Here is a 14422-nt window from a genome sequence, read left to right as displayed (position 1 = left end):
TCCCCATTGACCCCCATGTCCCCACTGACCCCCATGTCCCCATTGACCCCCACAGCCCCACTGACCCCCACTGACCCCCATGTCCCCATTGACCCCAATGTCCCCACTGACCCCAACCTCCCCCGACCCCAATGCCCCCCATGTCCCCACTGACCCCAACCTCCCCCCTGACCCCAATGCCCCCAATGCCCCCCATGTCCCCAATGCCCCCAATGTCCCCATTGACCCCCACAGCCCCACTGACCCCCACTGACCCCCGTGTCCCCATTGACCCCCATTGACCCCAATGCCCCCTATGTCCCCACTGACCCCCATGTCCCCATTGACCCCAATGTCCCCATTGACCCCAACCTCCCCTCTGACCCCAATGACCCCAATGCCCCCCATGTTCCCATTGGCCCCCACAGCCCCACTGACCCCCATGTCCCCATTGACCCCCACAGCCCCACTGACCCCAATCTCCCCCCTGACCCCACAGCCCCACTGACCCCCATGTCCCCATTGACCCCCATGTCCCCACTGACCCCAACCTCCCCCCTGACTCCGATGCCCCCAATGCCCCCCACGTCCCCAATGCCCCCCATGTCCCCAATGCCCCCCATGTCCCCATTGACCCCCACAGCCCCACTGACCCCCATGTCCCCATTGACCCCCATGTCCCCACTGACCCCAACCTCCCCCCTGACCCCAATGCCCCCAATGCCCCCCATGTCCCCATTGACCCCAATGTCCCCACTGACCCCAATGCCCCCAATGCCCCCCATGTCCCCATTGACCCCAATGTCCCCGCTGACCCCAACCTCCCCCCTGACCCCAATGCCCCCAATGCCCCCCACGTCCCCATTGACCCCAATGTCCCCATTGACCCCAACGCCCCACTGACCCCCATGTCCCCATTGACCCCCACAGCCCCACTGACCCCCATGTCCCCATTGACCCCCATGTCCCCACTGACCCCAACCTCCCCTCTGACCCCAATGCCCCCAATGCCCCCCATGTCCCCATTGACCCCCACAGCCCCACTGACCCCAATTCCCCCAATGCCCCCCATGTCCCCATTGACCCCAATCTCCCCATTGACCCCAACCTCCACCCTGACCCCAATGCCCCCAATGCCCCCCATGTCCCCATTGACCCCAATGTCCCCATTGACCCCCATGTCCCCATTGAACCCAATGACCCCAACATCCCCATTGACCTCAATCTCCCCATTGACCCCAACGCCCCCACTGACCCCCATGTCCCCATTGACCCCAATCTCCCCCCTGACCCCAATGTCCCCAATGCCCCCCATGTCCCCAATGCCCCCCATGTCCCCACTGACCCCAACCTCCCCTCTGACCCCAATGCCCCCAATGCCCCCCATGTCCCCATTGACCCCAATGTCCCCACTGACCCCAACATCCCCATTGACCTCAATCTCCTCATTGACCCCAACCTCCCCTCTGACCCCCACATCCCCACTGACCCCAATCTCCCCACTGACCCCAACCTCCCCCCTGACCCCGATGCCCCCAATGCCCCCCATGTCCCCAATGCCCCCCATGTCCCCACTGACCCCAACCTCCCCTCTGACCCCAATGCCCCCAATGCCCCCCATGTCCCCATTGACCCCCACAGCCCCACTGACCCCCATGTCCCCATTGACCCCCATGTCCCCACTGACCCCCTCAGCCCCATTGACCCCAATGCCCCCCAAGTCCCCACTGACCCCCATGTCCCCATTGACCCAAATGTCCCCATTGACCCCCACAGCCCAACTGACCCCAATGCCCCTCATGTCCCCATTGACCCCCAAGTCCCCACTGACCCCAACCTCCCCCCTGACCCCGATGCCCCCAGTGCCCCCCAGGTCCCCGCTGACCCCGATGCCCCCAGGTTGTCACCTCCAGCAGCAGCCTGCGGGACAGCTCCACCCGAGAGATGCGGCGCAGCCCCGCAGCGCGGCACAGCGACACGGCGTTGGTGGAGGCGGGCGTCGAGAAGTTCAGCCTGCGGCACCCCATAGCACCCATGGGACCCCATAGCACCCATGGGACCCCATAGCACCCATGGGACCCCATAGCGCCCATGGGACCCCACTGAACCCCCATAGGGCCCTACAGAACCCCCGTAGCACCCATGGGACCCCATAGCACCCATGGGACCCCATAGCGCCCATAGGACCCCACTGAACCCCCATAGGGCCCTACTGAACCCCCGTAGCACCCACAGGACCCCATAGCACCCATGGGACCCCAATGAGCCCCCATAGGGCCCTACAGAACCCCCGTAGCACCCATGAAACCCCATAGTACCCATAGGACCCCAATGAGCCCCCACAGTGCCCATAGAACCCCATAGCATCCAAAGGCCCCATAGCACCCATGGGACCCTACTGAGCCCCCATGGCACCCATGGGACCCCAAGGAGCCCCCATAGTGCCCATAGAACCTCCATAGCACCCATGGGACCCCATAGCACCCATGGGACCCCACTGAACCCCCATAGGGCCCTACAGAATCCCCATAGCACCCATGGGACCCCAATGAGCCCCCATAGTGCCAATAGGACCCACAAGACCCCATAGCACCCATGTAACCCCATAGCGCACATGGGACCCCACTGAACCCCCATAGGGCCCTACAGAACCCCCATAGCACCCATGGGACCCCACTGAGCCCCCATAGTGCCAATAGGACCCACAAGACCCCATAGCACCCATGTAACACCATAGCGCCCATGGGACCCCACTGAACCCCCATAGGGCCCTACAGAACCCCCATAGCACCCATGGGACCCCATAGCACCCATGGGACCCCACTGAACCCCCATAGGGCCCTACAGAACCCCCATAGCACCCATGGGACCCCATAGCGCCCATGGGACCCAGTGAGCCCCCATAGGGCCCTACAGAACCCCCATAACATCCAGAGGACCCCCGTAGCACCCATGGGACCCCATAGCACCCATGGGACCCCAGTGAGCCCCCATAGGGCCCTACAGAACCCCCGTAGCACCCATGGGACCCCACTGAGCCCCCATAGGGCCCTACAGAACCCCCATAGCACCCATGGGACCCCATAGCACCCATGGGACCCCACTGAACCCCCATAGGGCCCTACAGAACCCCCGTAGCACCCATGGGACCCCATAGCACCCATGGGACCCCAGTGAGCCCCCATAGGGCCCTACAGAACCCCTGTAGCACCCATAGGACCCCCCCAATACCCCATAATGCCCCCCATAACCCCCCCATAAGACCCCCAGGACCCCATAACGACCCCATAGCGACCCCCTCAAGACCCCCATATCCCCCCAGGACCCCCATAACCCCCCCAATACCCCCCATTACCCCATAATGCCCCCCCCATAACCCCCCCAGGACCCCATAACGACCCCCTTAAGACCCCCATAACCCCCCATAGCCCCCCCATGACCCCCATAACCCCCCGATACCCCCCATTTCCCCATAATGCCCCCCCATAACCCCCCCATAACCCCCCCAGGACCCCATAACGACCCCTTTAAGACCCCCATAACCCCCCCATAGCCCCCCCAGGACCCCCATAACCCCCCGATACCCCCCATTTCCCCATAATGCCCCCCCATAACCCCCCCAATACCCCCCATTACCCCATAATGCCCCCCCATAACCCCCCCATAGCCCCCCCAGGACCCCCATAACCACCCCAATACCCCCCATTACCCCATAATGCCCCCCCATAACCCCCCCAGGACCCCATAACGACCCCCTTAAGACCCCCATAACCCCCCCATAGCCCCCCCAGGACCCCATAACGACCCCCTTAAGACCCCCATAACCCCCCATAGCCCCCCCAGGACCCCCATAACCCCCCCAATACCCCCCATTACCCCATAATGCCCCCCCATAACCCCCCCAGGACCCCATAACGACCCCCTTAACCCCCCCATAACCCCCCCATAGCCCCCCCAGGACCCCCATAACCCCCCGATACCCCCCATTTCCCCATAATGTCCCCCCATAACCCCCCCATAACCCCCCCAGGACCCCATAACGACCCCCATAACCCCCCCAATACCCCCCATTACCCCATAATGCCCCCCCATAACCCCCCCAGGACCCCATAACGACCCCATAACGACCCCCTTAAGACCCCCATAACCCCCCCATAACCCCCCCAGGACCCCATAACGACCCCCTTAAGACCCCCATAACCCCCCATAGCCCCCCCAGGACCCCCATAACCCCCCCACAGCCCCCCCAGGACCCCATAACGACCCCCTTAAGACCCCCATAACCCCCCCATAACCCCCACAGTACCCCATAATGCCCCCCCATAACCCCCATAACCCCCCCATAACCCCCCCAGGACCCCATAACGACCCCCATAACCCCCCCATAGCCCCCCCAGGACCCCCATAACCACCCCAATACCCCCCATTACCCCATAATGCCCCCCCATAACCCCCCCAGGACCCCATAACGACCCCCTTAAGACCCCCATAACCCCCCCATACCCCCCCCAGGACCCCCATAACCCCCCCATAGCCCCCCCAGGACCCCATAATGCCCCCCCCAGGACCCCCATAACCCCCCCAATACCCCATAATGCCCCCCATAACCCCCCCATAACCCCCCCAGGACCCCATAACGACCCCCTTAAGACCCCCATAACCCCCCCATAGCCCCCCCAGGACCCCCATAACCCCCCCAATACCCCCCATTTCCCCATAATGCCTCCCCATAACCCCCCCATAACCCCCCCAGGACCCCATAACGACCCCCATAACCCCCCCATAGCCCCCCCAGGACCCCCATAACCCCCCCCAATACCCCCCCAGGACCCCATAACGACCCCCATAACCCCCCCCATAGCCCCCCCAGGACCCCCATAACCCCCCCCAATACCCCCCATTACCCCATAATGCCCCCCTTAACCCCCCCATAACCCCCCCCGGACCCCATAACGACCCCCATAACCCCCCCATAGCCCCCCCAGGACCCCCATAACCCCCCCCAATACCCCCCATTACCCCATAATGCCCCCCCATAACCCCCCCAGGACCCCATAACGACCCCCTTAAGACCCCCATAGCCCCCCCAGGACCCCCATAACCCCCCCCGATACCCCCCATTACCCCATAATGCCCCCCCATAACCCCCCCAGGACCCCATAACGACCCCCTTAAGACCCCCAGGACCCCCCCCCGCAGACCCCCCCCCCGAATTTCCCATACCTGGGCCCAATCTCCAGCAGCAGCTGATGGGGTTGGGGCCGCAGGAAACTCTGGGGGGCCACATCCCCCCCCTCCTCAAAGGGGTCCCCAAAAAGCCAATGCAGGATCTTCGTCTCCGCGGGGCTGGGGGGGGCGTCACCTGCAGACCCCCCCCCAAAAAGAGTCAGACCTTCCCCCCCACAGCACCCCATGACCCCCCCCCCCCACCCCAAAACCTGAGACTCCCCCCTCCAATTGTCTGGGAGACCCCACAGTCCTTCAGACCCCCCCCCCAGACGTCCCCATATCCCACAAGACCCCCCCATATTCCCCCCCCACATCCTCAAGTCCCCCAAGACCCCCCCATGACCCCCCCCACCCCATATCTCACAAGACCCCCCCACAACCCCCCCACATCCCCAAGTCCCCCAAGACCCCCCCATGAATCCCCCTACCCCATATCTCACAAGACCCCCCCATAACCCCCCACCTCCCCAAGCCCCCCCCATGACCCCCCCATAGCCCCCCACCCCATATCTAACAAGACGCCCCCATAACCCCCCATCTCCCCAAACCCCCCAAGACCCCCCATGACCCCCCCATAGCCCCCCACCCCATATCCCATGACCCCCCATAGCCCCCCACCCCATATCTCACAAGACCCCCCCATAGCCCCCCCACCTCCCCAAGCCCCCCCCAAGACCCCCCCATAGCCCCCCACCCCATATCTCACAAGACCCCCCCATAACCCCCCACCTCCCCAAATCCCCCAAGACCCCCCCATAGCCCCCCACCCCATATCTCACAAGACCCCCCCATAACCCCCCCACAACCCCCCCACCTCCCCAAATCCCCCAAGACCCCCCCATAGCCCCCCACCCCATATCCCATGACCCCCCATAGCCCCCCCCAGACGTCCCCATATCCCACAAGACCCCCCCATAGCCCCCCCACCCCATATCCCATGACCCCCCATAGCCCCCCACCCCATATCTCACAAGACCCCCCCATAGCCCCCCACCTCCCCAAGTCCCCCCCAAGACCCCCCCATAGCCCCCCACCCCATATCTCACAAGACCCCCCCATAACCCCCCACCTCCCCAAATCCCCCAAGACCCCCGCATGACCCCCCCCATAGCCCCCCACTCCCCATACCTCACAAGACCCCCCCCATAACCCCCCCACAACCCCCCCACATCCCCAAGTCCCCCAAGACCCCCCCATGACCCCCCCCATAACTCCCCCCACGACTCCCCCACATCCCCAAGACCCCCCCATAGCCCCCCCACCCCATATCTCACAAGACCCCCCTATAACCCCCCCCACAAACCCCCCCATCCTCAAGTCCTCCAAGACCCCCACATTCCCCCCCACCCCTGAATTCCCACCCCACGACCCCCCCTCATAACACCCCCCACCCCAGACCCCCCCTTATGACCCCCCCTCACGACCCCCCCCTCAAAACGCTCACCCATTCCCCCCCACCCCCTGAATTCCTCCCCTATGACCCCCCCCACGACCCCCCCAACCCCCCAGTCCCCCCCACCCCCTGAAATCCCCCCCCACGACCCCCCCAACCCCCCCAATTCCCCCCCCTTATGACCCCCCTATGACCCCCCAATTCCCCCCCACCCCCTAAACTCCCCCCCCACGACCCCCCCCCACCCGAGACCCCCCTTATGACCCCCCCACGACCCCCCCAACCCCCCCATTCCCCCCCCTTATGACCCCCCAATCCCCCCCACCCCCTGAATTCCACCCCTACGACCCCCCCACGACCCCCCCAACCCCCCCATTCCCCCCCCTTATGACCCCCCTATAACCCCCCAATTCCCCCCCCACCCCCTAAACTCCCCCCCCACGACCCCCCTCATAACCCCCCCGTACCCCAGACCCCCCCTTATGACCCCCCCACGACCCCCCCAACCCCCCAATTCCCCCCCCCACCCCCTGAACTCCCCCCCCACGACCACCCAACCTCCCCATTCCCCCCCCTTATGCCCCCCCTATAACCCCCCAATTCCCCCCCCACCCCCTAAACTCCCCCCCCACGACCCCCCCCCACCCGAGACCCCCCTTATGACCCCCCCACGATCCCCCCAACGCCCCAATTCCCCCCCCCACCCCCTGAACTCCCCCCCCACGACCCCCCCTCATAACACCACCCACCCCAGACCCCCCCCTTATGACCCCCCCACCCCCTGAAATCCCCCCCCACGACCCCCCCAACCCCCCCATTCCCCCCCCTTATGACCCCCCTATGACCCCCCAATTCCCCCCCACCCCCTAAACTCCCCCCCCACGACCCCCCCCCACGACCCCCCCCCACCCGAGACCCCCCTTATGACCCCCCCACGACCCCCCCAACCCCCCAATTCCCCCCCCCACCCCCTGAACTCCCCCCCCACGACCCCCCCTCATAACACCCCCCACCCCAGACCCCCCCCTTATGACCCCCCCACCCCCTGAAATCCCCCCCCACGACCCCCCCAACCCCCCCATTCCCCCCCCTTATGACCCCCCTATGACCCCCCAATTCCCCCCCACCCCCTAAACTCCCCCCCCACGACCCCCCCCCAACGACCCCCCCCCACCCGAGACCCCCCTTATGACCCCCCCAATTCCCCCCCCACCCCCTGAACTCCCCCCCCACGACCCCCCCAACCTCCCCATTCCCCCCCTTATGACCCCCCTATGACCCCCCAATTCCCCCCCCACCCCCTAAACTCCCCCCCCACGACCCCCCCCACCCGTGACCCCCCCTTATGACCCCCCCACGACCCCCCCAACCCCCCCATTCCCCCCCCCACCCCCTGAACTCCCCCCCCACGACCCCCCCCACCCGAGACCCCCCTTATGACCCCCCCACGACCCCCCCAACCCCCCAATTCCCCCCCCCACCCCCTGAACTCCCCCCCCACGACCCCCCCTCATAACACCCCCCACCCCAGACCCCCCCCTTATGACCCCCCCACCCCCTGAAATCCCCCCCCACGACCCCCCCAACCCCCCCAATTCCCCCCCCTTATGACCCCCCTATGACCCCCCAATTCCCCCCCACCCCCTAAACTCCCCCCCCCACGACCCCCCCCCACCCGAGACCCCCCTTATGACCCCCCCACGACCCCCCCAACCCCCCCATTCCCCCCCCTTATGACCCCCCAATCCCCCCCACCCCCTGAATTCCACCCCTACGACCCCCCCACGACCCCCCCAACCCCCCCATTCCCCCCCCCTTATGACCCCCCTATAACCCCCCAATTCCCCCCCCACCCCCTAAACTCCCCCCCCACGACCCCCCTCATAACCCCCCCGTACCCCAGACCCCCCCTTATGACCCCCCCACGACCCCCCCAACCCCCCAATTCCCCCCCCATCCCCTGAACTCCCCCCCCACGACCACCCAACCTCCCCATTCCCCCGCCTTATGCCCCCCCTATGACCCCCCAATTCCCCCCCACCCCCTAAACTCCCCCCCCACGACCCCCCCCCACCCGAGACCCCCCTTATGACCCCCCCACGACCCCCCCAACCCCCCCATTCCCCCCCCTTATGACCCCCCAATCCCCCCCACCCCCTGAATTCCACCCCTACGACCCCCCCACGACCCCCCCAACCCCCCCATTCCCCCCCCTTATGACCCCCCTATAACCCCCCAATTCCCCCCCCACCCCCTAAACTCCCCCCCCACGACCCCCCTCATAACCCCCCCGTACCCCAGACCCCCCCTTATGACCCCCCCACGACCCCCCCAACCCCCCAATTCCCCCCCCATCCCCTGAACTCCCCCCCCACGACCCCCCCAACCTCCCCATTCCCCCCCTTATGCCCCCCCTATAACCCCCCAATTCCCCCCACACCCCCTAAACTCCCCCCCCACGACCCCCCCCCACCCGTGACCCCCCCTTATGACCCCCCCACGACCCCCCCAACCCCCCCATTCCCCCCCCTTATGCCCCCCCTATAACCCCCCAATTCCCCCCACACCCCCTAAACTCCCCCCTCACGACTCCCCCCCACCCGAGACCCCCCTTATGACCCCCCCACGACCCCCCCAACCCCCCAATTCCCCCCCCCACCCCCTGAACTCCCCCCCCACGACCCCCCCTCATAACACCCCCCACCCCAGACCCCCCCCTTATGACCCCCCCACCCCCTGAAATCCCCCCCCACGACCCCCCCAACCCCCCCATTCCCCCCCCTTATGACCCCCCTATGACCCCCCAATTCCCCCCCACCCCCTAAACTCCCCCCCCACGACCCCCCCCCAACGACCCCCCCCCACCCGAGACCCCCCTTATGACCCCCCCAATTCCCCCCCCACCCCCTGAACTCCCCCCCCACGACCCCCCCAACCCCCCCATTCCCCCCCCTTATGCCCCCCCTATGACCCCCCAATTCCCCCCCACCCCCTAAACTCCCCCCCCACGACCCCCCCCCACCCGTGACCCCCCCTTATGACCCCCCCCCCCCAAAAAACGCCCCCCCCCCCCGTACCCCCCCACTCCACGTTGTAGCACAGCTCCATGGTCACCGCCTTCAACCCCGGCGCCACCTCCTGCAACGCCTTCAGGGGGGGTCGCCCCCCCCCCCACCCCCCATAAACCCCCCCCCGGAATTTGGGGGGGGGGGAGAAGGTCAGCAGCTTCTTCTTCTTTTTCTCCATTCTTCCTCCTCCCACCCCCGGATTTGGGGGGGGGGTCGCTTTCATCCCCCCATAATTTTTCGGGGGGGTCCGGCCTGACGTAGAAATGAAGGATCTGCATTTCTAAATGGGGGGGGGGGGGGAAGAAAAAAAGTAAGGACCCCCCCCCTCAGACCTCTATGGACCCCTCCCTTAAATATGGACCCCCCCACAGGACCCCCAATTCCTGCCCCCCCCCCCAAAATCTATTCTCAAAATCCCCCCCCCCTCAAAACCCCAATGACTCTTATAGACCCCCCCCACAAACATGGACCCCCCCCATAAATATGGACCCCCCCCCAAAAAAGATAGGACCCCCAATTCCCCCCCCTCCCCAAATCTACCTTCAAAATCCCATTGTTTGCCCCCCCCCCCAGACCCCAATGACCCCCAATGACCCTTGTGGACCCCCCCCCATAAATATGGACCCCCCCCCAAAAATATAAGGACCCCCAATTCCTCCCCCCCCCTCCCCAAATCTACCCACAAAATGCCATTGTTTGCCCCCCCCCCAGACCCCAATGACCCCCAATGACTCCGGTGGACCCCCCCCATAAATATGGACCCCCCCCCAAAAAAGATAGGACCCCCAATTCCCCCCCCTCCCCAAATCTACCTTCAAAATCCCATTGTTTGCCCCCCCCCCCCAGACCCCAATGACCCCCAATGACCCCTGTGGACCCCCCCTCATAAATATGGACCCCCCCCAGCCCCAAATCCCCCCCAAAAACCCCACTGACCCCCCCTGACCCCAAAACCTCACTGACCCCAATTAAGTGACCCCTCCTGGACCCCCCCAGCCCCAAAACCCCACTGACCCCCCCAAGACCCCCCCAAACCCCATTGACCCCCCAGACCCCATTGACCCCATAGACCCCCCCAGACCCCAAATCCCCCCAGACCCCAAAGACCCCCCCATACTGACTCCCCCCCAAGACCCCCACAAACCCCATTGACCCCCCCTGGCCCCCCCAGCCCCAAAACCCCCCCAGACCCCATTGAATCCCCCAGACCCAAAACCTCATAGACCCCATAAATCCCCCCCAAATCCCATTGACCCCCCCCGACCCCAAAACCTCACTAACCCCAATTGACCCCTCTTGGACCCCCCCAGCCCCAAAACCCCACTGACCCCCCCCAGGACCCCCCCAAATCCCATTGACCCCCCCCCCCTTCGGACCCCACAGACCCAAAACCCCACAGACCCCCCCCCCAAATCCCACTGAACCCCCAGACCCCATCGACCCCATAGACCCCCCCAGACCCAAATCCCCCCAGACCCCAAAGACCCCACCATACTGACTCCCCCCCAAGACCCCCACAAACCCCATTGACCCCCCCTGGCCCCCCCAGCCCCAAAACCCCCCCAGACCCCATTGAATCCCCCAGACCCAAAACCCCACTGACCCCATAAATCCCCCCCAAAATCCCATTGACCCCCCCAGACCCCAAAACCTCACTGACCCCAATTGACCCCTCCTGGACTCCCCCAGCCCCAAAACCCCACTGACCCCCCCCAGGACCCCCCCAAATCCCATTGACCTCCCCCTTGGACCCCCCAGCCCCAAAACCCCACAGACCCCCCCCCCAAATCCCACTGACCCCGCTCAAAACCCCATTGACCCCATAGATCCCCCCCAGACCCCAAATCCCCCCAGACCCCATAGACCCCCATTACTGATCCCCCCCAGACCCCATTGACCCCATAGACCCCCCCCAGCCCCAAAACCCCATAGACCCCATAGACCCCCCCTAAATCCCACTGACCCCCCCAGCCCCAAAACCCCCCCAGACCCCATTGAATCCCCCAGACCCAAAACCCCATAGACACCATAAATCCCCCCCAAATCCTATTGACCCCCCCAGACCCCAAAACCTCACTGACCCCAATTAATTGACCCCTCCTGGACCCCCCCAGCCCCAAAACCCCACTGACCCCAAAACCTCACTGACCCCAAATGACCCCCCCAGCCCCCCCAGACCCCAAGTCCCATTGACCCCAAAGACCCCCCCCAAATCCCACTGCCCCCCCACACCCCAAAACCCCACTGACCCCAAATGACCCCCCTGGGCCCCCCAGCCCCAAAATCCCACTGACCCCACAGAACCCCCAGCCCCCATTGACTCCAATTGAACCCCCTGCCCCCCCCCAGCCCCAAAACCCCACTGACCCCACAGACCCCCCCAGACCCCATTGACCCCAATTGACCCCCCCAGAACCCCCAGACCCAAAACCCCCCAGACCCCCCAGTCCCCATTGACTCCAATTGACCCCCCCAGCCCCCCCAGTCCCAAAATCCCACTGACCCCCCAGACCCAAAACCCCACTGACCCCATTTGACCCCCCCAGCCCCCCAGCCCCAAATCCTCACTGACCCCACAGACCCCCCCAGACCCCATTGACCCCCCCAGACCCAAAACCCCCCAGACCCCATTGACTCCAATTGAACCCCCTGCCCCCCCCCAGCCCCAAAACCCCACTGACCCCACAGACCCCATTGACTCCATTGACCCCCCCAGACCCCACTGACCCCAATTTACCCCCCCCCCGACCCCAGACCCAAAACCCCACTGACCCCACAGCCCCCCCACGTGGATTCCTCCCCCCACCACGTTCCTACAGCATCCGTCCCCCCCCCACCCCAAAGACCCCCATTAAAGGGGGGGGGCCAAGACCCCAAACCCCAACTGACCCCACTGACCCCAATTGACCCCCCCAGCCCCCCAGCCCCAAATCCTCTCTGACCCCACAGACCCCCCCAGACCCCATTGACTCCACTGACCCCCCCAGACCCCATTGACCCCAATTTACCCCCCCCCAGCCCCCAGCCCCAAAACCCCACTGACCCCACAGCCCCCCCACGTGGATTCCTCCCCCCCCCACGTTCCTACAGCATCCGTCCCCCCCCCACCCCAAAGACCCCCATTAAAGGGGAGGGGGCCGAAGATCTGGGGGGGGGGGGTGGGGGGGGGGGTCTCCCCGTGACGTCACGCCCCCCTCCCCCCCTCCCGTACCGCTCCACGCGCCGCCGCCTCTGCGCTCAGCCCTGCGCGTGGCGGGAAGCCATGCGGAGGGGGCGGGGCTACACGCGAGGCCACGCCCCCCTTCCGCGATAAGCCACGCCCCCCTCGGTTTTAGAGGGGGTTTGGGTGAGGCCACGCCCACAAAAATGGACGAGTCCAAAGGGCAGCAAAATTGGGGGGGGGGGGGAGGGGAAAGAATCGATATTGGGGGGGGGTCTCGTATTGGGGGGGGGGGTCACAGGGTTGAGGGGGTGCTTGTAAGGGAGGGGGCATTTTTGGGGGTCTCATAAAGGGGGCGGTTGGGGGGGTCCGTATTTGGGGGGTGGGACCTTTGGGGGGGGCTCATTTGGGGGGGGGTCTTCATTTTTGGGGGTCCAAAGTGGGGGTGGTTGGGGGGGTCCTCATTTGGGAGGGGTCCCATATGGGGGGGTTTGGGGGGGTCTTCATTTTGGGGGTCCCGTATGGGGGTGGTTGGGGGGGTCCTCATTTGGGGGGGGTCCCATATGGGAGGGTTTGGGGGGGGTCTTCGTTTTGGGGGTCCCATATGGGGGTGGTTTGGGGGGGTCCTCATTTGGGGGGGGTCCCATATGGGGGCGTTTGGGGGGGGTCTTCATTTTGGGGGTCCCATATGGGGGTGGTTGGGGGGGTCTTCATTTGGGGGGGTCCCATATCGGGGGGTTTGGGGGGGGTCTTCATTTTGGGGGTCCAATATGGGGGTGATGGAGGGGTCCTCATTTGGGGGGGGTCCCATATGGGGGGGTTTGGGGGGGGTCTTCGTTTTGGGGGTCCCGTATGGGGGTGGTTGGGGGGGTCTCCATTTGGGGGGGGTCCTCATTTTGGGGGTGTCCCATATGAGGGGGGGTCCGCATATCCATCCCTATAGATGGGGGGGGGTTCTCATGTGGGGGGGGGCTTCCCATATGAGGGGGGGGCTTCACATATCTCTTTAAGGGGGGGGTCCATACGGGGGGGGGGGGTCTCCAGATCCATCCCTATAGATGAGAGGGGGGGTCCCATAAGGGGGGGGGCTTCACATATGGGGGGGGGGGCTTCACATATCTCTTTAAGGGGGGGGTCCATACGGGGGGGGGGGGGGTCTCCAGATCCATCCCTATAGATGAGAGGGGGGGTCTCATATGGGGGGGGGCTTCCCATATGAGGGGGGGGATTCACATATCTCTTTAAGGGGGGGTCAATAAGGGGGGGGTCCCCACATCCATCCCTATAGATGGGGGGGGGGAATCTTATATAGGGGGGGGGATTTCACATTTGGGGGGGGGCTTCACATATCTCTTTAAGGGGGGGTCTATAAGGGGGGGGTCCCCACATCCATCCCTATAGATGGGGGGAGGGGTCCCATATGGGGGGGGGGGCTTCCCATATGAGGGGGGGTCTTCAGATATGTCTTTAAGGGGGGGTTTATAAGGGGGGGGTCCCCAGATCCATCCCTATATAGATGGGGGGGTGGTGGGTCCCATATGGGGGGGGGGGCTTCTCATATCTATTTAACGGGGGGTCAATTTGAGGGGGGGT

At 65.4% G+C, this 14422-nt stretch overlaps 1 protein-coding gene across 2 annotated transcripts in view; it reads right to left on the bottom strand.

Annotated features, from left to right (window-relative positions):
• PFAS (phosphoribosylformylglycinamidine synthase) overlaps positions 1-13010 on the bottom strand; it is a 99958-nt gene extending 86948 nt beyond the window's left edge. For both annotated transcript variants that reach the window (XR_016461090.1, XM_090129480.1), the window contains exons 1-4: positions 12881-13010; positions 9679-9949; positions 5203-5341; positions 1887-1992 (exon numbers count right to left, since the gene is read on the bottom strand). Coding sequence is in view for 1 of the 2 variants with exons in the window: in XM_090129480.1 (XP_089985606.1) it covers positions 1887-1992; positions 5203-5341; positions 9679-9892 (459 nt within the window). In the remaining variant the exon portion in view is untranslated. The remainder of the gene's footprint in view (positions 1-1886; positions 1993-5202; positions 5342-9678; positions 9950-12880) is intronic.
• Positions 13011-14422: the final 1412 nt, after the last annotated feature.

Source organism: Phasianus colchicus, chromosome 36 (assembly GCF_987193195.1).
Source record: "Phasianus colchicus chromosome 36, bPhaCol1.hap1.1, whole genome shotgun sequence".
NCBI lineage: Eukaryota > Metazoa > Chordata > Aves > Galliformes > Phasianidae > Phasianus > Phasianus colchicus.
This window is presented reverse-complemented; position numbering and strand designations above follow the sequence as displayed.